The 26050-nt window shown below is 43.5% G+C and overlaps 1 protein-coding gene across 1 annotated transcript in view; it reads left to right on the top strand.

The window, feature by feature from the left end:
* ttyh2 (tweety family member 2) overlaps positions 1-26050 on the top strand; it is a 200081-nt gene that overhangs the window by 81133 nt on the left and 92898 nt on the right. Inside the window, exons 3-4 of the mRNA XM_072483435.1 lie at positions 1629-1740; positions 10783-11003. Of these exons, the coding sequence (XP_072339536.1) occupies positions 1629-1740; positions 10783-11003 (333 nt within the window). The remainder of the gene's footprint in view (positions 1-1628; positions 1741-10782; positions 11004-26050) is intronic.

The following is a 26050-nucleotide window of genomic DNA, read 5'->3' as shown; positions in this document are numbered from 1 at the left end:
GACTAGGTTAAGGATTCAAAGGAAGAGATGCAAGGTGTGAAGGAAAGGTGTCATACGGAAAGTGTATATGAGTTTACTTTGCTTTTAAACTCTAAATGCTAAAATAGAGAGATGAAGATAACTAAGTCTGAGAAGACAGTTCTAAATAAATTTGATCAGATAAGGGAAGGATCATAGGAAAAAACATATTTAAGGGGATACTGAAACCTATGCAAAACAGCTTTTTGTTTAGATCTCAGCCAACAGCGGGAATAGTTGTTTACCTCCCAGCAGGCAGTGTGTAAAGGAAGCCTGATTTAAAAAGCAAGCTACTGATTTACCTCTGAAGCATCACCCAAGAGATGTATAGGCATTGTATGGTACTAGTCATTGGATTTTTATACCTTTTAAAATCTGTAAAGTGTTACGCAACAGATTGGGGAGAGTTAACTCTGGTATTTAAGTTCAGATTGTTTGCAATTTTGAACATTAGGGAGGGGAAGGGGGGATCGACGGTATTATTGTCTTTGGTTACATGCTTACGGATTGGTTGCTAATTGTGTTTTTTACCTGAAATGTACGGGTGGATGTTTTGGTCTGTATATTGAGGGGGTGCGGTTTGTGTGTGTGTGTGTGTGGGGGGGGGGGATTGTTATTGTATTTGTTTTTGTTTGTTTTTTCTTTGATTGTTTATGGATGAAAATTAGGAGAATAAAAAGATTTTTAAAAAAAGGATTGTTAGCGATACTCTAAAGCCATTATCTTAATTAAGTGTACTTTTTTACTTTATTGCTTTCCTCATTCTTTTAAAATAAAATGTTATTAAGAGTTTGGGGACATTATCTCGATTTCAAACTTCTCCTCATGCTGTACAAAGGGCAAACACAGTTGAGGGTAGTTGTTTGAAGTTTCCCTTATGGGGTTTGGAAATCTCTGCATTTACCATCCACCATGCCCTTAACAGGTCGTTACCAACACCCTTGTTTTCCAATGCATTGAATTTAAAATCCTTGAGCTTATTTTCAAATCCCTTCATTACTTTTGCCCATCGGCCTGTTCCCCTTTCTCTTGGCTTCGCATTGCGCCCGGGAACCTCTGTGCACTAGCCTGCTGTAATGCAATGGAAACCTCTTTTGATGCCATTCAGGTTTGGCTGCTTTTTGGGCAACTTTGCTCTCAGTACCTGGACACAAGATTAATTTATTTTCTTGCACATTGCCACGATGGATGAATGTCCCTATCTGCAGTATTGTCTGCAGTCTGGTCACCATATCACATGTTGCTGCACGTATGTAAATGTTCTGATTGACAAAGGCAAAATGCTGCAGATACTGGAAATCTAAAATATAACAAATAGATGCTACTTTATAGCTTACAATCTGAGCGATATGTTATGCAGACATTTTGTAATGTGGCAGTGACTGGTTTTAAGGAATATAACTTGCAATGAATGTATTGGGAAATGGCTGCACGGTTGGTAAAGGATTACATATGAGAGGTCATGACCTGAAGTTTGGCTCATGGTTTGATGCCATCTCAACTGCATTACTACCTAGTTTTCCACTTTCTCTTCCATCTGGTATTTCTTTGTCATCTGCAAGTGATCCATCAGAATGCTCTTTTCTAAAACGCACATTTTTCTTTTACAGTGCTGCTGTTGGGGTTGGCTTCTATGGAAACAGTGAAACAAATGATGGTGTCTACCAGCTTACCTACTCCATCTACAATGCTAATCACACACTTTCTGGAGTGGATGATTTGGTAAGGCAACTGATTTTTACATCTACCTGAGAATTATTTAGTGCCAGTATTCATTTGTGGAAAGTTTAGACTTTAAAAAAATTATGATTACTCTGTTTAATAATTCATTGCAGAAAGTTATTCTGTTCTTGGTGCACAATTTTAGTATCGTTTTTCATGGCATAGTTACTATTGCCCCAATTGATAGCTAATATTACAAAGAGAATCTGTACTAGCGCACTGCAAAAGTTTGAAAGTCATGGTTTGTTCAGCCAAACTCCAAACAACTGCTGATGGGTCTGGTCCTATGGTCCCTTTCATACCATAAGGGCAGCACGGTAGCATTGTGGATAGCACAATTGCTTCACAGCTCCAGGGTCCCAGGTTCGATTCCGGCTTGGGTCACTGTCTGTGCGGAGTCTGCACATCCTCCCCGTGTGTGCGTGGGTTTCCTCCGGGTGCTCCGGTTTCCTCCCACAGTCCAAAGATGTGCAGGTTAGGTGGATTGGCCATGATAAATTGCCCTTGGTGTTGGGTGGGGTTGCTGGGTTATGGGGATAGGGTGGAGGTGTTGACCTTGGGTGGGGTGCTCTTTCCAAGAGCCGGTGCGGACTCGATGGGCCGAATGGCCTCCTTCTGCACTGTAAATTCGATGATACCATGGGATAGATTTTAAACCCCTGAAGCACATATAGTTGTTTTAAAGCTGAGATTTGAGACTTTTGTTTGATGGTGGCACTTTCCCAATGCCTCGAGGAGTTGATACACATTGCAGTGAAGGCAACCAGCTCAGTGGCCTTTGAGCGACAACATTTATATTCATGCTAGTGACTCTGCTATCTCTGGGGGCACTGGAAATACCACCTTATTGGGTTGAAACCAACCCAATAGAACATGCATAACTGCTACTTTTACTTTCCTTACAGAATTATTTCTAACATGGACAGGACAATAGCAATATTCTTCAAAAGATAATGTCAAACATACTGCCTGCTAGCCAAAATAAACTTGCTATTTTCTATTTAGTGCTGTGATCACGGAAAATAACTCTTAAAAAATATATTTGAATTTCCAGTAACTGATGGAAAAGATCAGACGACAAGATCTCAAGTTTTGACTTTTACTGTAACAAACCAGAAGCAATATTGACAACACTATTCAGTAGATAACGTGTACTTTAAACTACAGAAACATTTCCCATTTAAACTTGGCCAAGAATCTCCTACTGTTGTACTTTACACAGTCCCTTAAGCAGGTACTTTATTCTCTTGAACCAGTCCAAAGCTATTCTCCACTGCCTCCTTTTCCCTTTCCCAGCCAGGTAACTTCTAATCCCAGGCTTTCACTGTGAGGATTACACTGGAGATTGTTTCCCTCTAGTTCAAGCTAGACAAGATTTCCAATTTCCTTTAGTCCTCACCAACTTGATGTCTCAATTCAAGTGTCTCAAAGTCAGCATTTTCTCTGCTTCAGATGCAGGACTGCTTGTCTCTAGTTCCTGCTTTCCTCCTCTCATTGGCTGCCGACTTAAATGTGTTGAGTTTCAGGGACATCTTAGAAAATTTGTAACCTGATACCATCATTTTAATGGACTCTTTTTCCCCCCCCCCCCCTCCCCCTTCAAGGTGCCAAGCTGGCATTTCTGCGCCCGCGTGTGTATGGGGGGGGGGGGGTACGGTGACCCTCCCATATTGCGTTCGGGTGGATGGGGGGAGGTCGGGATTGTTTCAGTAGCCTTGGAAATGTAGATGCCGTTAAAAATGGCTCCCAGATCGCTTGCTGCAATGGGGAGTTCTGGCAAGCGGAGCTCCTCACTGTACAAAACGGGGCTAGGTATAGCCTTGGCTGTGCATTCCCCATTCATTCAACATGAGTCACGTTGAATGACCATGTGTTTCTCGGCACTGCGAGTGCCGGGAAACAAGCGGCTAAACGCGCTTGCTAGGGTACTTTGTTCCCTTTTAGAGAATTGCACCGTGGGTCATGAAATGGGATCGAATATGTAGCAGGCACTTTAGCGGTTAAACAGACTGAGGAAAAACTGGTAGCACAGAGTCAGAGGGATATGTCTACACCTGGCCTGAGTTACATTACCCCATTCAGACTTACTCATCAGTGAGAATACGCAGGATGCTCCAGACAACTGTCCTTCTGGACACTCCTGTCTGATAAGCCATTAGCCCGCAGAGTCTGATGGCCTCTTTGCCCATCAAAGGGAGGTTAGGTGCATTTCAATAGCATGGCTCTGTTATTTTGCATACACTGAGTGGACAATTTAACAGCCAAGATAACGAAGATGGGTTCAAGTCTGGAAACCCCAGGTGAGCACCTTTATTTGAGGGGCTGGGCGGAGCTCAGGGAGAAAGAAAATCCTGTTTTGAACAGGTCGAGAAAGCGGCTTTGGAAAGAGACCGAGAGAGGTGATGAAAGTTGCCACTGAGGAACTCACTGGAAAAGGGTTTTGAAAGAACTTCTCTAACAGAGCAAAAATTGCTTTGTAAATGCAAGTACCACCTTTTCCCACTCCTAGTGAAATGAGAGCTGCTGAGAGCTGCATGTTCATTTGAAGTGCTGTTTAGTGGGAATTTGTGTGTTCAAGTTAAGAAACTACATGTAATCTCTTATTGTTAGGGTTAAAGTTTGAAGGTTTAAATATTGTTCTTTTGTTTTAATAAAACTTGTTTTATAAAATAACCAAGCCCTATTTCTTACGTTATCACTCCTGGAACAAATCGATCTTTCACACAGTCTTAAAACTTTGTTACGGCTCTGGTCCAGTGTCTTAGCCACTGCTGAGAGCTGGCCAGGTGCCCATAACACTCTTCTTGTACTGTAGGTATTGGAAAGGGTAAGGCATGTGAAATCTTGGCAGAGTTATTCACCTTCCCAGTGGTATTCCTTTTGGAGCAAAACTGCATATGCAGGAAATGCAATGCACTTCACCCAGCCATAAATCTGTAATGTGTGAATCCATGAACCTAAAAAGTGTTGAACGAGCAGCAGGGTTTATGTAAACATTGTGGTTAATTCTCACTGTTATTGTTCTGGTATGTCACTGTTCACCGGTTAGGCTGCCTCTTTGGCCAGTTTCCATCATAAACGAGCTATTCGGATTTGGGATTTTGCAGTGTGCAGTTTTAAAAAAAAAAAGATGATCCTGCATTGACAGAGACAACTGGAATTGGCACCAATGAACAGATTTAGTTGATACTTGGGAGGAAACAATTGTGATATTGCAAATGTAATTCACATTTTAGATTGCAGTCAGGTACGGTAAGTATTTGAAATGTTAAAAATTTTTGGTAGTCCAAGAAATGAGCCAGAATTATAGTTAGTATTCTGCCAGACCAGTCAAAATTTCCTCTACTCTTCACCCCCCACCCCCCCTTCTTCCCATCAGCAGCACAAAATTCCTTGCTGTTTTTGGAACTTAATCTTGTGATTATGCAATTTGTTGATGCCAGTATCCTGGTGTGACAAGGAATCCTTTGTTCAATGTGAAGTTGTATTTCTGATCATATGCCTGATGAGATTTTTCCTCTGCGTTTGACATGTTCATAGAACCATAGAATTTACAGTGCAGAAGGAGGCCATTCAGCCCATCGAGTCTGCACCAGCTCTTGGAAAGAGGACCCTACCCAAGCCCACACCTCCACCCTATCCCCATAACCCACACCTCCACCCTATCCCCATAACGCAGTAACCCCACCCGACACCAAGGGCAATTTTGGACCCTAAGGGCAATTTAGCATGGCCAATCCACCTAACTTGCACTTCTTTGGACTGTGGGAGGAAACGGAGCACCTGGTGGAAACCCACGCACAAACGGGGAGAACGTGCAGACTCCGCACAGACAGTGACCCAAGCCGGGAATCGAACCTGGGAGCCTGGAGCTGTGAAGCAATTGTGCTAACTATGAAAATCGCTTATTGTCACAAGTAGGCTTCAAATGAAGTTACTGTGAAAAGCCCCTAGTCGCCACGTTCTGGCGCCTGTTCGGGAAGGCTGTTACGGGAATTGAACCGTGCTGCTGGCCTGCCTTGGTCTGCTTTCAAAGCCAGCGATTTAGCCCTGTGCTAAACAGCCCACTATGCTCCCGTGCTGCCCTTCAGAGTTTGATGTTTTCTTAAACCCAATTTTTCAGTTTTCGAGATTTATTTTGCTGTGTTTATTCGCTTGGAAGTTACTTTTAGTAAGGAAATGTACCTGATGTGGGGAATTTGTTACTAGTCATCGAGTTTTACAGCACCGTAAGAGGCCCGCCCGCCAGCCACCAAACACCTACCTATTTGAATCTCATTTCCAGTATTTGTTCCGTAGCCATGTATACTCTGGCTTTACAAGTGGTCACTTGAATGCTTCTTAAATGTTGAGGGTTCCCACCTCTACCACCTTTTCAGGAAGTAAGTTCCAGATTCCGACCACCCTCTGGGTGAAAAGGTTTATCCTTAAATCCCCAGTTCCTTGCCTTAAATCTATGCCACCGGTTATTGACTCCTCTACTAAGGGGAAACATTTTTTCCTATGTCCTTCATAATTTTGTACACCTTGGATGAGGTTTCCCCTCTACCTTCTGTGCTCCAGCCTCTCTCCAGGGCTGGAAAGTTCCATCGTCCTGGTGAATCGCCTCTGCAGCCTTTCCAGTGCAGTCACATTTTTCTGATAGTGAAGCAACCAGAACTGCACATAGTGTTATCTAGATCTTGGCGTGCGGGGGACAATTTCTAAGTTTGCGGATGAGACAAAACTTGGAAGTGTTGTAAATTGTGAAGAGGGCAGTGTAGAATTTCAGAAGCACATAAACAAGTTGGTGGTGTGGGCAAATAGTGGCAAATGGCGTTCAATGTGGAGAAGTGTGACATGATGCATTTTGGTAGCAAGAACATGTAGAGACAATATAAAGTAAGGGATAAAATTCTAAGGGGATTCATGAGCAGAAGGACCTGGATGCATATGTGCATAGATCATTAAAGGTTGCAGGACAGGTGGAGAGAGCAGTTAATAAAGCATCTTGTATCCTGGGCTTTACTAATAGGGGCATAGACGACAAGAGCAAGGAGGTTATGCTGAACAGATACAAGACACTAGTTAGACCTCAGCTTGAATAATGTCAACAGTTCTGGGTGCAGGACTATGGGAAGGATTTGAACACCATTGGAAAGAGTGCAGAAGAGGTTTACAGGAATAGTTCCAGGGATGAGAAACTTCAGGTATGAGATTAGATTGGAGAGGTTGGATCTGTTCCCCTTGAAGAGAAAGTGGCTAAAAGGAGATCTGATCAGAATGTTCAAAATCATGAGGGCTGGATTGAGTAGATGGGGAGAAACTGTTCCCACTACTAAAAGGATTAAGAATGAGAGGGCATAGATTTAAAAGCATTTGCAAAAGAAGCAGATATCATGTGAGGAAACAACATTATCACAGGAGTGGTTTGGGTCTGGAATGCACTGTCTGGAAGTGTAGTGGAGGCAGGTTCAGTCAAGCTGTTCATTAGATGATTATTTGAATAGAAACAATGCACACAGGTATGGGGAGAGGCAGAGGAAAGACATGTAGTCTTCATGTTTGGAGAGCCGGTGCAGACACAGTGGGCTAAATGGGCACCTCTGTGCCATAACAATTCTGTCATTGAGACACTTGTGTTTTCTTTTTCTAAATTGCTTATGTATTCTGTATTCTGTATTGGGTATTGTGTCTCTATTGACACCTACTTAAAATGTAAAATGTCTAAGCAAATGTTTGAAGTAGGCATGTTAGCGAATTCACATTTAAAGCAAAACAGGATAAATACTTTGGGCATTCAGAAGAAAAAACATTTAAAGGTTGTTCTGTTCGGATATAATGGAAGCTTCCTTCAGAATTGTAATAATATTGGGCGGCACGATGGTTAGCACTGCTGCCTCAGTGTGCCGAGGACCCAGGTTCAATACTGGCCCCGGGTCATTGTCTGTGCGGAGTTTGCACATTTTCCCCGTGTCTGCGTTTGTCTCACCCCCACAACCCAAAAGATATGCAGGGTAAGTAGATTTGCCATGCTAAATTGCCCCTTAATTGGGAAAAATAAAGAATTGGATACACTAAATTTTAAGAAAAAGAAATTAGTTCCTGATTTGAAAAATATATCCATGCATAGGAAGAGACTAGATTAATCTGGAACTTTATTGGCTTAAAGAATGGTAAACAAAATATTCACTTTCCTTTTTAAGGTAGGAACCTGGTTCTGTTTTTTTTCTCCAACAAAACATGAGGTTTGCGCTCATAGTTGTAGAAACTGAGTCCACTTTATTAATCCAAATTTGGTTTGTGCTCAGAAAAATTGCTAAGTGGTTCACATTAATGAACTTCAATAAACTAGCACATTCTTTGCATGATATTCATAATTTAAAGTAAGCAACTTGGAATTCTGTGCATATTCTAAAACTGGACCTCGACTTTGAATGCTTCTTTGAGAGTTTTTTATTTTGCGGAATAATGTAATTCCTGCTGTACCTGAGCTTTTACTTTAAAATGTTGTTGCTGCATGTGTGCAACAGTACTGCTGGGCTGAGTTAGGTAGAATTCGAACCATAAAATGATAACAGCACGGAAGAAGGTCATATGCCAACTCTTTTGAAGAGCAACCCAGCATCACTTCCCAGCAGTCCTGTAAGGTTTTTCTTTTTAGGTACTTTCCCCTTTTGAAAGTCACAATTGAATCTGTTTCTACCACAGATTCTCAGGCCGTGCATTCCAGATCCAAACCATTCACTGCTTTTTAAAAAAAAAAAGTTTTCTTCGTGTTACGTTGGTTCTTTTGGCAATACCAAATATCTGTTTACTGTTTCTTGACCCAGTCTGAAGTTTGCCAAGCGCAGTCTTTCCTTTTCAAATCCAGTACTAGCTATTTCTGACTGTTTCTCACTAACTAGATGTTTAATGATTTCAGACTTGCCGGTAACTAGAGATTCTGATATTTTCCCTGATGTTAAATTTACCCAAAATGACTTAAATTGACTTGGACTCCCTTTTTAAAAATGGGTATTGCACTAGCCACTATCCAGTTCTCTGGTACGCAATCACATTTGAAAATAATTTCCCTCACCTCCCTCAGGATTCTAGAATGTATCCCATCAGATGCTTTACGCACCTATTAAAATGAAGTTGTCTTCCCACAATCGTATTATTTCTCGCTCTCCAATCTTTCAGGAGTTTTCTGTAAAGCAGGATTAGGCTATTGAATTGGATGATCAACCATGATCGGGATAAATGGCGGAGCAGACTCGAAGGGCCAAAAGGCCGCCTCCTGCTCCGATCTTCTGTGTATCTATGTAAAGACAGATGCAAAGTTCTTATTTAGTCACGTCATTTATGATCAGCTACAAATTCAGTCATCTCTTTTCTGGGTTCTCAACTGACTTTTAACAATTCTCATTTCGTTGATATCAAGGATAACAGTATTTTTCAAGTTTTTTTTCTATCCCCCTAAACTTTTATTGTCCTGCTGTTAATCGCTCCTTATTTTTTCATTACCTCATTTTTAAAAAATCATTATTGTTCAGATAAACACTTTGAATTGGTTTCCAACTTCTTTACTATCTATGGCTTCCTAAAAGCTTGCTTTTCAGTGGAATGTGTATGATCTGTACCTTTTACAACCTCCTTTTTAAAAATAAACCGACTGTTGCTGTAGAGTGCTGTGTGCTAATTTCTTCCACCTCGCCAAAACTCAACGAGTTCACTTTTCACGTTTCTAAAACTGCTTTCATCTAACGTGATTCAGTTTTGCACTGACCTTTCCTTACTCCTCTTTCAGGTTATATCTTTAAACCTTGCATCACTTCTCTCGGTGCTCATCTACATTTAGCTCCTATATCTAACCCACTCGCGACTCATAACCAAACTTAGAAACACCTCTGCCCTGTGTGTGCCTATTAACAGATTGCTTGAGGAATGAACCTTGTACAGCGCATAGTTTAAAATTCCATTTTCTTTTCACTATTTTCTCCCCCTCACAATTGAGAAGTGAAATAAATGTGTGACATAATCCCCAAAATGTAACCAGTTGAGAGACCTGTTAGTGCACCTTTAGCTGATTAAAATGTATATTTTTAAATTTAAATATGTTTCCTAAATTGCAACAGTGACTACATTTCAAAAATGTTTAATTGGCTGTGAAGCACTTTGAAACATCAGTGGCTGTGAAATTGGTTTTTAAATGCAAGACGTTTTTTTTACCAATTGGTACAAAATTTCTGAAATCAAATTTGATTAATAAAGCTGGAATTAAAAGCTAGTCTCTGTAATAGTGACTGCAAAACTTTTGTTGTAAAAACCCATCTGGTTTACTGATGTCTTTTTAGGGAAGGAAATCTGCCGTCCTTACCTGGTCTGAATGACATGGTGCAGAATTACAATGCAGCAAAGGCCATTCAGTCCATAGAGTCTGCACCGACACGTGAAAAATCTCTGACCTACCTACCTAATCCCAAATTATAATTGAATGCACCTTTGCTAACTTCAGCCTTCCACATGCAAGTGTAGATTGATTTGTCCTTTTTAGCAGATTGTTGTTCCATGCACCCATATCCAATAAGACCAGAGGCAAGACTGCTTTCATTTTGATTGGAGTCCAGGTCTGTATTCAAGAAGGCAGAAGTCCCATCTGTCAGGGCTGGTTCCATGGTATTTAAAAAATATATATATTTTAGAGTACCCAATTATTTTTTTCCAATTAAGGGGCAATTTTAGTGTGGCCAATGCACCTAACCGGCGCATTTTTTGGGTTGTGGAGGTGAAACCCGCGCAGACACGGGAAGAATATGCAAACTCCACATCGACAGTGACCTGGATCGAACCTGTGTCCTCGGCGCTGTAGGCAGCAGTGCTAATCGCTCCGCCACTGTGCTGCCCTGGTTCCATGGTGTGAAAGGGCATAACCCAACAGTAGTTATACATCTGGTAAAGAATCATCTGTTGGAAAAAGTGGAGTTGAAAATGCGATTACAGCATTTTTATCAGTTGCAGCACTGGGTGATTAATTTGAAACATGTCTTACAGCTACATTTGACTTTTTGTTTTGTTCAGGTTTCTGGGACAACAATTAATATGAAAGTTGATCTAAAGCAGCATATAGCAAGGCTCGATGAGATCTTTGCACAAAAGATAGAGTTTATTCAGACACTGAGGTTCATGCAGCAGATGGCAGATGCAATTGTTTCGCAACTTTCTGGTCTCCCAACATGGCACAGTATAAATTTGAACATGGCAGAGATAGCTGATGATATCGGCTACTTTGAGTATTACAGGTAAGGACCAGCAGGATATTAATCTTACTGAAATAAATGAACTCTTATCAAGATTGTTTTTATGAGCCGCAATTATTTGTGTTCAAATGAAAGTATTGGATGCAGGAGACTTCATATCGCACCAAAGTTAACAAAAATGAATGGTTCACCATATTGTACAATGGTTGTTGTGTAGTCCATGACGACAAAAGCAAACTGTTCTTGTAGTTTTAAAGCATTGACACAATCTTGTTATTAAATTAGGTCATCCATGATACAACTTTGTGATATTTACATAAACTTGACTCATGGATGGTATACCGCCACAAATGAGACCTCTTGAGTAAACTATTTTTGTGGATATGGAATACAAATAAATAGGTTAATCTGGGCTAATAATGTCAAATGGATGGGCAGCACGGTGGCCCAGTGGGTTAGCCCTGCAGCCTCACGGCGCCATGGTCCCAGGTTCGATCCCGGCTCTGGGTCACTGTCCGTGTGGAGTTTGCACATTCTCCCCGTGTTTGCGTGGGTTTCGCCCCCACAACCCAAAGATGTGCAGAGTAGGTGGATTAGCTACGCTAAATTGCCCCTTAATTGGAAAAAATGAATTGGGTACTCTAAATTTATTTTTAAAAAGATAAATGACATATGGATGACAACATAGCTGGAATCTAAAGCTCTGAAGTCTTAAATTTGGTGGTTGTGGGAGTGATTTCTGCTGGGGGCCCGGGAGGGTGCTGCTGGACAGCTGACCACATGCTACCTTGCAGTGTTCAGCTCATGTAGCCACGACGAGTTGCTCACTAATTCTCATGGCGGGGAGGGCAGGAATTCACCATCCATGCCATTACCCTGTGGGATCAAAGGTCCGGGTGCCATATTTAAAGGGCAGCTGGGCTGCCTGCACTATTCCATCCACCTTTGTCTGGCCACTGCTCCACCCTTCCTTGCTCTCCCTTCCTTGGGGCCCCCACCATGCAACTTGCATTGCCATCAGCTGGTGTCAAACATAGGTCTGCATTTACAGGCACTCCCCAAAGGAGCCAATAGAGCAGCAATACCCTGTCAATCGTGGAAGAAGCCGGCCTCACCAGGTGCACAGATTCTTATGCACAGATTCCTTTCTGGGTGGAGCTTAATTTAATGGGAGAACGTAATTCTGGCGAGCTGGCCTTTTAGTGAGCATGCATGATATGCTAATGCATTCAAAAGGGCTTCCCGACATTGTTCGTCGGGAAGCTGGGCCCATCTTTAAAGTCCCGAGAATTTAATTGAAAGTTCATCCCGCCACCAAGAAACTGATTTTTGGCCTCACGCCACATTAAATTTCCCACCCACCAAGCCTCCCACTTGCTGACAGGACTGGAGGATTCCACCTTCTATTTCCAATATGGTCTTTTGCTCAGTCAGTTGTGCAACATTTATTAATGAAAGTATATTAGAAGGGAATTTACCAGCTTCATGTTTAGAATTGTTTAGGTGGGGGAGGGGTGTAATTTAATTCTGAACTAATTTAGTTGTTGCAAAATAATGGTCCGATTTAACTATTTGCCAGGTCTCCTTTGGCTGTCACATATATTCCTTTTTTTCATGTTCAGGGGTTTTGAGCATCATTGACGAGGTCAGTGTTTATTGCCCATTCCTAATTGCCCTTGAGAAGGTGGTGGCGAGTCACCTTGAACCACTTCAGTCCATGTGGTGGAGGTACATCCAGAGTGTTGTCAGGGATGGAGTTCCAGGATTTTGATCCAGTGACAGTGATGGAATGGTGATGTAGTTCTGAGTGAGAATGGCAAGCGGCTTGGAGGGGGACTTGCAGATGACTCTGTTCCCATAAACTGCTCCCCGAAATCAGATACCAGCCTCCCCGTACCGGCCTCCCCGAACAGGTGCCGGATTGTGGCGACTCTGGGCTTTTCACAGTAACTTCATTGGAGCCTGCTTGTGACAATGAGCTATTATTATTATTATTATGTTACTGGACAGGAAGCACACAAGCAACTGGTTGGTTGTCCTCCATGCAAATGGGGAATATTCCATCACAAGGCAGTGTGCCATTGTTGAGGGAATGAATGTTTATTGTGGTGGATGGATTGCAAATCAAATGGTCTACATTGGTGAGATTATTGAGTGTTGTTGTAGCTGCACTCAGGCAGGCAAGGGGAGGGTTTTCCATCGCAATCCTGACTTTTGCCTTGTAAATGTTGGCGAGTCTTTGAGGTGTCAGGAGGTGAATTACTCACTGCAGGATTCCTAGCATCTGAAATGCTCTTGTAGTCACAGTATTTATATGGCTAGTCCCGTTCAATTTCTGATCAATGATAGCCCCCAGGATGTTCATGAGGGATTCCATGATGGTAATGTCATTGAATGTCATGGGGCGATGGTTAGATTCTCTCATTCTTGGTAGATGGTTATTTCCTGACACTTAATTTCACTTGTCAGCCCGAACCTGGATATTGTCCAGATCTTACTGCACTTGGACATGGACTGCTTCAGTATCTGAGGAGTTGTGAATGGTGCTGAACATTGTGCATCCACCAGCGAACATCCCCACTTCCGACCTAATGGTGGAAGGAAGGTCATTGATGAAGCAGCTGAAGATGGCAATATCTGGAACTCTTGCAGTGAGCTGATTGATCTCCCAACAGCCACAATCATCTTCTGTTGTGCTACATATGACCGCAACCAGTGGAGACATTTTCCCGATTCCCTTTGACTTAAGTCTTGTTAGAGCCCCTTAATGTGCCTCACTATCAAATGCTAACTCGATGTGAAGTGCAGCCCCTCTCGCCTCCCTCTTGAAATCATCTCTTTTTGTTCATGTTTGGATCAAGGTTGTAATAAGATCAAGAGCTGACTAATCCTGGTGGAACCAAGTGTCGGTGAGCAGGTTAGTGCTCGGAGCCACAGTGGTGATAACGACAATTTTCCATCACTTTACTGATAATTGCGAGTAGACTGGGTGATAATTGGCTAGGTTGGAGTTGTCCTTTTGTGAACATCAGCAACTGGGCAATACTCCACATGTGCTGGACAGATCTAAATGTTGTAGCTGTACTGGAACAGATTGGCTAGAGGATATGGTTAAATTTGGAGCACAAGTCTTCAATATTGCTAGAGCTGTTGGGGAGGGTTTAAACTAATGTGGCAGGGGGATGGGAACCGATGCAGGAAGTCGGAAGATAGTAAAACAGGGACAGAAACAAAAGGCAGTAAGGGGGAAAGTGTAAGGCAGAGAAGCCATCGTCAAAAATCAAAAAGGGTGACAGTACAAGGTACAGTGACTGAGGGGAGCTCACTGAATAGGCCCAGTAATACTAAAAGGAATAAAACTGGAAGTAAAAACATAAATGGTAAGCGAGGTGGCAGGTTGTTACAGGAAGATATGGGTTCAACGACAAGGAAAATTAGTAGAAAAGGTAAGAGGAAATATAACTTGGGTGAGGTTACTGATCGAGATGTTAAGATTCAAAACAGGTAAAAAAGCCAACATAAGTGTACTTTATGAATGCTCGTAGTATTCGGAATAAGGTAAATGAGTTGATGGCGCAACTCATCGTGAATGACTATGATTTAGTGGCCATTCCTGAAACATGGTTAAAGGATGGTCACGACTGGGAGTTAAATATCCGAAGGTATCAAACTATTCGGAAGGACAGAGTGGATGGTAAGGGAGGTGGTGTAGCTTTGTAATTTAAGGATGACATCCGGGCACTAGTAAGGGATGACATCGGTGCTATGGAGGATAAGGTTGAATCCATTTGGGTGGAAATCAAGAATAGTAAGGCGAAAAAGTCACTGATAGGAGTAGTCTATAGGCCACCAAATAGTAACACTATGGTGGGGCAGGCAATAAACAAAGAAATAACTGATGCATGTAAGAAATGGTACAGCAGTTATCATGGGGGATTTTAATCTACATGTCGATTGGTTTAACCAGGTCGGTCAAGGCAGACTTGAGAAGGAGTTTATAGAATGTATCCGCGATAGTTTCCTAGAACAGTATGTGTTGGAACCTACAAGCGGTCCTAGATCTGGTCCTGTGTAACAAGACAGGATTGATTAATGATCTCATAGTTAGGGATCCTCTCGGTGGGAGCGATCACAATATGGTGGAATGTAAAATACAGATGGAGGGTGAGAAGGCAAAATCAAACACTAGTGTTTTGTGCTTAAACAAAGGAGATTACAATGGGATGAGAGAAGAACTAGCTAAGGTAGACTGGGAGCAAAGACTTTATGGTGAAACAGTTGAGGAACAGTGGAGAACCTTCCAAGCAATTTTTCAGTGTGCTCAACAAAGGTTTATATCAACAAAATGGAAGGACGGTAGAAAGAGGGAAAATCGACCATGGATATCTAAGGAAATAAGGGAGGGTATCAAATTGAAGGAAAAAGCATACAAAGTGGCAAAGATTAGTGGGAGACTAGAGGACTGGGAAATCTTTAGGGGGCAACAGAAAGCTACTAAAAAAGCTATAAAGAAGAGTAAAATGGATTACGAGAGTAAACTTGCTCAGAATATAAAAACAGCTAGTAAAAGTTTCTACAAATACATAAAACAGAAAAGAGTGGCTAAGGTAAATATTGGTCCTTTAGAGGATGAGAAGGGAGATTTAATAATGGGAGATGAGGAAATGGCTGAGGAATTGAACAGGTTTTTTGGGTCGGTCTTCACCGTGGAAGACACAAATAACATGCCAGTGACTGATAGAAATGAGGCTATGACAGGTGAGGACCTTGAGATGATTGTTATCACTAAGGAGGTAGTGATGGGCAAGCTAATGGGGCGAAAGGTAGACCAGTCTCCTGGCCCTGATGGAATGCATCCCAGAGTGCTAAAAGAAATGGCTAGGGAAATTGCAAATGCACTAGTGATCATTTACCAAAATTCACTAGACTCTGGGGTGGTCCCGGCAGATTGGAAATTAGCAAACGTGACACCACTGTTTAAAAAAGGAGGTAGGCAGAAAGCGGGTAATTATAGGCCAATGAGCTTAACTTCGGTAGAAGGGAAGATGCTGGAATCTTATCATCAAGGAAGAAATAGCGAGGCATCTGGATGGAAATTGTCCCATTGGGCAGACGCAGCATGGGTTCATAAAGGGCAGGTCGTGCCTAACTAATTTAGTGGAATTTGTTTGAGGACATTACCAGTGCGGAAGTGCAATGTATCCAAGTTTGCAGACGACACTAAGATGAGTGGTAAAGCAAAAAGTGCAGAAGATACTGGAAGTCTGCAGAGGGATTTGGATAGTTTAAGTGAATGGGCTAGGGTCTGGCAGATGGAATACAATGTTGACAAATGTGAGGTTATCCATTTTGGTAGGAATAACAGCAAAAGGGATTATTATTTAAATGATAAAATATTAAAACATGCTGCTGTGCAGAGAGACCTGGGTGTGCTAGTGCATGAGTCGTAAAAAGTTGGGTTACAGGTGCAACAGGTGATTAAGAAGGGAAATGGAATGTTGTCCTTCATTGCGAGAGGGATGGAGTTTAAGACTGGGGAGGTTATGCTGCGACTGTATAAGGTGTTAGTGAGGCCACACCTGGAGTATTGTGTTCAGTTTTGGTCTCCTTACCTGAGAAAGGACGTACTGGCGCTGGAGGGTGTGCAGAGGAAATTCACTAGGTTAATCCCAGAGCTGAAGGGGTTGGATTACGAGGAGAGGTTGAGTAGACTGGGACTGTACTCGTTGGAATTTAGAAGGATGAGGGGAGATCTTATAGAAACATATAAAATTATGAAAGGAATAGATAGGATAGATGCGGGCAGGTTGTTTCCACTGGTGGGTGAAAACAGAACTCGGGGAATAGCCTCAAAATAAGGGGAAGTAGATTTAGGACTGAGTTTAGGAGGAACTTCTTCACCCAAAGGGTTGTGAATCTATGGAATTCCTTGCCCAGTGAAGCAGTTGAGGCTCCTTCATTAAATGTTTTTAAGATAAAGATGGATAGCTTTTTGAAGAATAAAGGGATTAAGGGTTATGGTGTTCGGGCCGGGAAGTGGAGCTGAGTCCACAAAAGATCAGCCATGACCTCATTGAATGGCGGAGCTGGCTCGAGGGGCCAGATGGCCTACTCCTGTTCCTAGTTCTTATGTCTTATATTTGTCGAATATTGTTGGGGCCCATAATCTTTGCAATATTCAGTGCCTGCAGCCGTGTCTATGGGGAGGTGGTAGAATGGTGGTATTGTCACTGGATATGAATCCAGAGACGCAGTGTAATTCTCCAAGGACCAGAGTTCAAATTCCACCATGGCAGATGGTGAAATTTAAATGCCATAAAAAATCTGGAATTTGAAGTCTTATTAATGATGACCATCAAATCATTGATTGTCATAAAAACCCCATCTGATTCACTAATTTTTAGGGCGGGAAATCTGTCACCCGTAGCTGGTCTAGCCTACATGTTACTCCAGGTTCACAGTAAAGTGGTTGACTCTTAAATGCCCTCTGAAATGGTCTTGCAAGCGACTCAGTTTAAGAGCGATTAAGGTGGGCAATAAATGCTGGCCAGCCAGCGACGCCGAGATCCCATGAATTAATTTTTAAAACCACGTGGCGTGAATTGAATTGGTTGAAGATTGACATCTGTGATGCTGGATGAAGCCGAGATGGATCATCCATCCACTTGACACTTGTTGAAAATGGCATTTCAACACTTTGTCCAGAGAAATTAGAAATGGACAAAAAAGACAAAACTGATATGCAGAAGGCTAAAAGGCATCTTGGAATTATCGGCCTTGCCCAGAGAATTTTTTTAAAAAAGCCATGCTTAAAGGCTTAGCAGCCCACCAAGACATAATCAGGATGCTCTGTAGAGTAGCTCCACTAAACCAACAATGTCAGAACCATCACAAGGTATTGTATGGTATTAAATCGAGGCAGAATTCAAGCAACTTGCAAACAAAACATTGACTGCTCACAATTATAATTTGGGCTTCTTCAAGACACTTCATAAACTGTGCTGAACAAAAGTGCTTGTTTCCTATGGACGCTTGTTTCCTATGGACTGAAGTTTCATCTTGTCCATTAAGTGTAGAGGATATAATGAATGACATTTTCAGCTTGCCGCCTGTGGATCAGCTAGCTGCCTGTTACTAAAACAACTCTATACCCACATCCACTATACAGCTGGTTACACACTGTGTGTGCCTGATAGTCAGAAATCGGCAGGATGCACCTGAAAGACCATTTCGCTTGGGTTCAAACTAATATTCTATTCAGGAACAGAAATAATGCAGGAGCAAAACAGATTAATGACCCAACTTCATACAGCAATACCTGACAGAGTCATGGAGTCCTTCCAAAACAAGAGGTGGCCATTCAGCCCCTCCAGTCCATGCCAACTCTCTGTAAAGCAATTTAGTCAGTCCCATTCCTCTGCTCTATCACATTAGTGCTGAAGTTTATTTCCCTCAAATGCCCACCCAGTTCTCCTTCTGAAACCATTAATAGTCTTGCGCTTCCACCACTCTGCTGGGCAGTGAGTTACAGGTCATTACATCTGCATTAACAAGTTCTTCCTCACCTCCCCCTCTGCATGCATCTCTTGCCCATCAGCCTTTTTTATTCATCTTATGTAAATCTACATATATATTTTTAAGACATTCGTGTAAAGGTTCCAAAAGAATACATTTGCTGAAGCTCAAACAGTGTGCTACAGTATACTGAGACTGTATCATTGGTGTATAATTTTAAAAAAAGATTGCAAACCAATATAAAGAGCAAGGGAAAAGGACAAATTGGATAGCTGTTTCATTCTTTTTCCATCTTGTAAGATCTTACTGTACAAAAAAGCTTTGTGACAAATGCCACACACTATCGCTACACCTCTAGCCCATGTAGCTGCTACAGTGAGAAGGGAGCTCAAATAAATTTGCTGCTTATCTCTCTCTCGTTCGTGTTCTCTCTATCTCTCACACAGACACACCATCTTCCCATTTGATCCCGGCTTGTACTGGGGAGGCATTTGAATTTGTACATTATGGATTGAAGTAATTGATCAAAATTGAATTTGATGCCACAAACTGTAGAATTAGGGTGTTAAAATGCTGAAGCAAGGCAGCACGGCGGTGCAGTGGCTAGCACTGCTGCCTCATGGCGCCGAGGACCCAGGTTCAATCCCAGCCTCGGGTCACTGTCTGTGTGGAGTTTGCACATTCTCCCAGTGTCTGCGTGAGCCTCAGCCCCACAACCCAAGACGATGTGCAGGGTAGGTGGATTGGCCATGCTAAATTGTCCCTTAATTGGGGGGGAAAAAAAAGAATTGGGCACTCTAAATTTATTTTAACAAGTTAAAATGCTGAAGCATGACATGTTACTGGACGGGAAGCGCAAAAACAATTGGTTGATTGCCCTCCATGCATTATCTGACCGATTGCAAGATCAGCTGGTGCAGACAATCAACTCCAACGTCATCTGCCATAGTGAGAACACTTCTGTTACACGCACTATTACACAGCGATATAACATATTAGAGAAAAAAATAAACCCAAAACTTCATGGTTTATGGATACAGCCATTGCCAAGCTAAATAGGATGCTTAACTCGCATCGCAAGCAGAAAATCACCAATTCTCCCAGAATCTCCAAAATGTTTAAATCAGCGCATTTTCTCGGAGTTTCTAGCTTCTCGAGTTTGTATCAGAAAATATTAGAAAACATTCCTGTCACAACAGACTGGATTATTCAGGGAGCAAAAAGATAATTTCACTTAATTTTGGGCCATCAGAAACATATACCGTGATCCGTAAATTCCACATAATGCTGAGTAGAACAACTACATTTGCATTTCTGTGGAAGATTGGGGAGGGAAAGGGGTGATCTTTGAAGAAAGGGGTGATCTTTGAATTAAAAAAACAGGAAAAGCTGTATGCAGTCATTCAATATCTTATGTTATGATCATTTTACCCTTGTCTTTGTTCATTAGTTTGTTGTTTAGACTGTGGTATTGCAGCTAAAAGTCTGAAGCCACACTGCAAAACTAGCTATTTGGAAAATTCTGATTTACTTCCGCTGTACATCTGTGATGGCAGTGATTATGTGAACACTAAAACGTGTTTCTGGGTATAGTAGAAGCCTTTTATTATGAACATAAGATTACTAAGAATAAAAAAAAAACCTTCCTAGTGCCCAAAAAATGAAGTCATAATTTCAGCCAATCTTCTCTTCAAATGCTTTTCTTTTCCCCACAGACATCATCAGCCCACTGTTTCCTGCTTTATCAGATCATCTGGCCACAGGCTGTTGTAAACCGCCTTCAATTGTTCCATGATCAGTCAGCAAGAAATGAATAGCAATCAAATCCTCATTGCCTTGTTTGCTTCTCCAAATCATCCCTTTCTTGTAACCACTAGCCCCACTCCCCATGTACCCAAATGGACCTTTTCGCAACTCTTTCTGGTACAAACTAATGCTGCAGCTCACCCGCTCGAGAGCAATTGACTGCGGTTGGCAAGCAGCCAGAGAAAAATCAGACTGAATTCTGAATGGAGTCAGACTCTAATTGCTCTCGCAATTCACTCACTATGGTTCACGTACATTTCAAATAATGCTCTTTGTAGCTTGGTTCCAAGTCGACTAAAAAGCATTACTTCCACTCTAATAACCCTATAAAGATTTGAACAAAATTAAAAGGACGTCTAAAATAAAAGTGCTTGGCACTGCTGGTGCTGGCTGAGCATGACTCATTTGACCACAACTAGGATACCAATTCATTGGATTTCTACTCAAATCGCATTTAATGACATGAACACAAGGAAGGTGACGTGATGCACAATGTTTGGAGGATGTGGCAGCATTTAATAGGAGAATAAAAATGTTTAAACAAAGTTTGATTTGCAAATAATTTGTTGATTATCTGTTCCAACACCAACATTTCATGGCCTTGATAACATATCTACCGCAGGGACTGTTAACATGCACTAACTTGTATAAAGAGAATAAATTCTGCAACTTACCTTTCAACAAAATGGATAGAACATTTTTCAGCTCACAATATGAAATATGCCAAAGTTTACCTGACCTGAACACCTCTTCTGAAGGCCATGAGGGAGTAGAGTACCCACACGACAAGGCATAAAAGCTTGGATTTTTGGGTCAGGGGCACAGCAAGGATGTTTATTTGTTGCCGACCTTGAAGGAAGCTGCCCACAGGGATCTAGTGATCTCTGGAGGCGTGGATTCCCCTTTCCCAATGGCAGTTTAAATCCTGCACTGAGTCAAAGTGATGTCTTGGCGTTGGCATGCAGCAGCAGTCATGGCAACCAACAGGTAAGCAGACAATCATTGGTGTTTTCACACAAAATAAACCAGGAAGATCAAAGCACATGAAGTTTTCAGGCAGTGAAATTAATGATTGAATTTAGAACCTAAAATAATTGAAGATGAAAACTTTTAAGACCATTGCAAAATTAGCTTTTCAGACTGACAGATGGTGTTTAGCGGTAATTAAGAACATAGTACCTCAGTAGTGTCCTAAGCCTTACCATCTTCATCGGCTTAATCAGTGACTTTCATTTAATCACAAGGTCAGTAATTGGGATATTTGCTGATTGCACTACGTTCAGCACCTTTCACAACTTCTCAGATACTGAAACAATCCATGTTCGAATGCAGCATGACCTGGACAATATTCAGTCTCAAACTGATGAGTGACAATGACCATCTCCAAGAAGAGAGAATTGCACCATCGCCCTTTGACATTCAATGACATTATCATTACTGAGTTGAGCGCAATCAACATCCTGGGGATTACAGATATGTAACTGGATTAGCCTTATAAATACGTGGCTACAAGAGCAGGTCGGAGTCCTGCACTAAGTAGCTCACCTCCTGACTCCCCAAATTGTGTTCACCATTTACAAGACAAAAGTCCGAGGTGTGATGGAATACTCTCCACTAGCTGGATGATTACAGCTTCAACAATACTCTTGGAGCTCAACACAATCCAGGACAAAACTACCAGTTTCTTTGGCACCCCATCCACCATAATAAACATTCACTCCCTCCACCACTGAAGCACAGTAGCAGCAGTGTGTGCCATCTACAAGATGCACTGCCAAGAACTCACCAAAACTCCATACACAGCGCCTGCTAAAACTACAATCGTTTACATGAACAAAGGCAGCAGACTCCTGGGAACACCACTGTCTGCACGTTTCCCTCCATGTCACACATCATCTTATTTGGAAATGTATCGCCATTTCTTCACTGTTACTTGATCAAAATCCTGGAACTCCCTCTTTATCAGCACTGTGAGTGTACCTACATGACACGGACTTCACAGAGGCAGCTCAACACCACCTTGTCAAGGGCAATTAGGGATGGGCAATAAACTCATCCCATGAATTGATTATTAAAAAAGTAAACTGTTAACCCCAGTTGCACCCCATTCAACAAGGTACAACCGTTTCAATGGTTTTCACGCGTTCTTGTCAGTTCAATTGATTTCCATTGTTTGTGACCTAGGTGCCTCAACAGCGCACCCTCTGGCGAACGATAGAATCAGTGACAGCAGCTTCTGGATAATCATGTTATTTTGTTGGTAGTTTTGTCGATATTGTCGCTATAAAATCGGTGCCATTGTCCTGCCTCCCCATCCTCAGCTTGCTACTTTTTTTCAAAATTGTTGGAAAGGTAGATGATAAAACAGGATGGACAAATGTGATTAAATGGATTTCTCTCATGTGGATGGTGAACACCAGCAACGATGATGTGGGCTGAATGTTTCAACTCGAGAGTTTAATGCATGTCTACACCCCCATATTGTTTCAGAATAAGTACATGCTACAGTGTAGATAAAATGGCTGATTGCTTTCTATTTTTTTTAATGTATTTATTAAGAATTTTAACACAATCTTTCACCCTTACAAACAACCCCCCCCCCCCCCCCCCCCCCCGCGTAACAAAAAGAAAGAAAGCGCACATAGCAAGACATGAACATGGTAAATCGATATGATACAGAGCTTTGTACATTGGATTCCTCTCGTACATGTCAGTTTTCCAGATCCTTCATGTATTTTCTTGTTCAAATACCCCCCCAAACAAGCCCCCCCGCCACGCAAGACATCCCCCCCTGGGTTGCTGCTGCTGACCGACCTTCATCTAACGCTCCGCGAGATAGTCTAGGAACGGTTGCCACCGCCTGTAGAACCCCTGCGCAGACCCTCTCAAGGCAAACTTTATCCTCTCCAATTTGATAAACCCTGCCATATCATTTATCCAGGCCTCCATCTGGGGGGCTTCGCCTCCTTCCACATTAGCAAGATCCTTCGCCGGGCTACTAGGGACGCAAAGGCCAGAATGCCGGCCTCTTTCGCCTCCTGCACTCCCGGCTCGTCCACTACTCCAAATAGTGCTAGCCCCCAGCTTGGCTTGACCCGGACTTTCACCACTTTAGATACTGTTCCCGCCACTCCCCTCCAGACCCCCTCCAGTGCCGGGCATGACCATAACGTATGGACATGGTTTGCCGGACTTCCTGAGCACCTCCCACATCTGTTCTCTACCCCAAAGAACTTACTCAGCCTCGCCCCCCAATGTGCTCTATGAACCACCTTAAATTGTATCAGGCTAAGCCTGGCACACGAAGAAGAGGAATTAACCCTACTTAGGGCATCAGCCCATAGCCCCTACTCAATCTCCTCCCCCAGCTCCTCCTCCCATTTACCCTTCAGATCCTCTACCAACGCCTCCCCCTCTTCTTTCATCTCCTGATATATCGCCGACACCTTGCTCTCTCCGACCCATACACCCAAGATCACCCTGTCTTGAATCTCCTGTGCCGGGAGCAACGGGAATTCCCTCACCTGTTGCCTCACAAACAGCCTCACCCTCATGTATCTGAAAGCATTTCCCAGGGGTAGCCCAAACTTTTCCTCCAATGCCCCTAGGCTCGCAAACGTCCCATCAATGAACAGGTCCCCCATTCTTCTAATCCCTGCCCGATGCCAGCTCTGAAACCCCCCGTCCATCCTCCCTGGGACAAACCGATGGTTATCCCTGATCGGGGACCACACCGAGGCTCCATTGCACCCCTGTGCCGTCTCCACTGGCTGCAGATCTTTAGCGTTGCCGCCACCACCGGACTCGTGGTGTACCTTGTCGGTGAGAGCAGCAGTGGTGCCGTCACCAGCGCCCCCAGGCTCGTTTCCTTGCAGGACGCCATCTCCAACCTCTTCCATGCCGCCCCCTCTCCCTCCATCACCCACTTACGGATCATCGCCACATTTGCTGCCCAGTAGTAGCCACCCAGATTCGGCAGCGCCAACCCTCCTCGGTCCCTACTGCGCTCCAGAAACCCTCCCCTTACCCTCGGGGTCTTATTCGCCCACACAAAACCCATAATACTCCTGCCTACCTTCTTAAAAAAGGCCTCGGTGATTACAATTGGAAGGCACTGGAACACAAAAAGAAACCTCGGGAGGACCACCATTTTGACCGACTGCACTCTACCCACTAGCGAGAGCGGCAACATGTCCCATCGTTTGAAATCCTCCTCCATCTGCTCCACCAGCCTCGTCAGGTTAAGTTTATGTAGGGCCCCCCAGCTCCTAGCTATTTGGATCCCCAGGTACCAAAAGCTCCTTTCCGCACTCCTCAGCGGTAGATCGTCTATCCCCCTTTCCTGGTCTCCTGACTGTACTACAAAAAGCTCACTCTTCCCTACATTAAGTTTATAGCCTGAAAAATCCCCAAACTCCCTTAGAGTCTGCATGAGCTCCACCATCCCCTCCACTGGATCCGCCACATACAGCAACTGGTCGTCTGCATAAAGCGACACTCGATGCTCCTCTCCCCCTCGGACCACCCCCCTCCATTTCCTAGACTCCCTTAATGACATGGCCAAGGGTTCAATTGCTAATGCAAATAACAAGGGGGACAGGGGGCACCCCTGCCTCGTCCCACGATACAGCCGAAAATACTCCGACCTCTGCCGATTCGTAACCACACTCGCCACCGGAGCTCTGTATAGGAGCTTAACCCGACTAATAAACCCCCCCGAACCCAAACCTATGCAGCACTTCCCAGAGGTACTCCCACTCTACTCTGTCAAAGGCCTTCTCCGTGTCCATAGCCGCCACTATCTCCACCTCTCCCTCCACCGATGGCATCATTATCACGTTTAAGAGCCGCCGCACACTGGTGTTTAGCTGCCTACCCTTTACAAATCCTGTTTGGTCCTCGTGAATCACCCCCGGGACACAGTCCTCGATCCTTGTAGCCAACACTTTTGCCAGCAACTTAGCATCCACGTTGGGGAGCGAGATCGGCCTGTACGACCCACATTGCAGTGGGTCCTTGTCCCGCTTCAGGATCAAAGAGATCGTCGCCTCCGACATTGTTGGGGGCAGGGTCCCTCCCTCCCTTGCCTCATTAAAAGTCCTCACTAACAACGGGGCCAACAGGTCTACGTACTTCCTACAGAACTCAACCGGGAACCTGTCCGGTCCCGGGGCCTTCCCTGCCTGCATAATCCCCAGACCTGTGATCAGCTCCTCCAACCCAATTGGTGCCCCCAAACCAGCCACCTCCTGCTCCTCCACCCTCGGGAACCTCAGTTGGTCCAAGAATCGTCGCATCCCCTCTTCCCCCGCTGGGGGCTGGGATCTGTACAGCTCCTCATAGAAGGCCTTGAATGCCTCATTTACTTTCATCGCACTCCGCACGGTAGCTCCCCTTCCATCGTTGACTCCACCTATTTCCCTTGCTGCCACCCTCTTACGGAGCTGGTGTGCCAGCATCCGACTCGCTTTCTCCCCATACTCATACGTCGCCCCCTGCGCTTTCCTCCACTGTGCCTCTGCCTTCCCTGTGGTCAACAGGTCAAACTCCGTCTGGAGACGTTGCCTTTCCCTAAGTAATCCCTCTTCAGGGGCCTCTGCGTATCTCCTGTCCACTCTTAAAATCTCCCCCACTAACCTCTCCCTTTCCGTGCCCTCTACCTTCTCCCTATGAGCCCTGATGGAGATTAGCTCTCCCCTGATCACCGCCTTCAGCGCCTCCCATACCACCTCATCCTGCACCTCCCCGTTGTCATTGGCCTCCAAGTA

Source organism: Scyliorhinus torazame, chromosome 18 (assembly GCF_047496885.1).
Source record: "Scyliorhinus torazame isolate Kashiwa2021f chromosome 18, sScyTor2.1, whole genome shotgun sequence".
NCBI lineage: Eukaryota > Metazoa > Chordata > Chondrichthyes > Carcharhiniformes > Scyliorhinidae > Scyliorhinus > Scyliorhinus torazame.
Note: the sequence above shows the minus strand (reverse complement) of the source record. Positions and strands in the feature narration are given on the sequence as shown.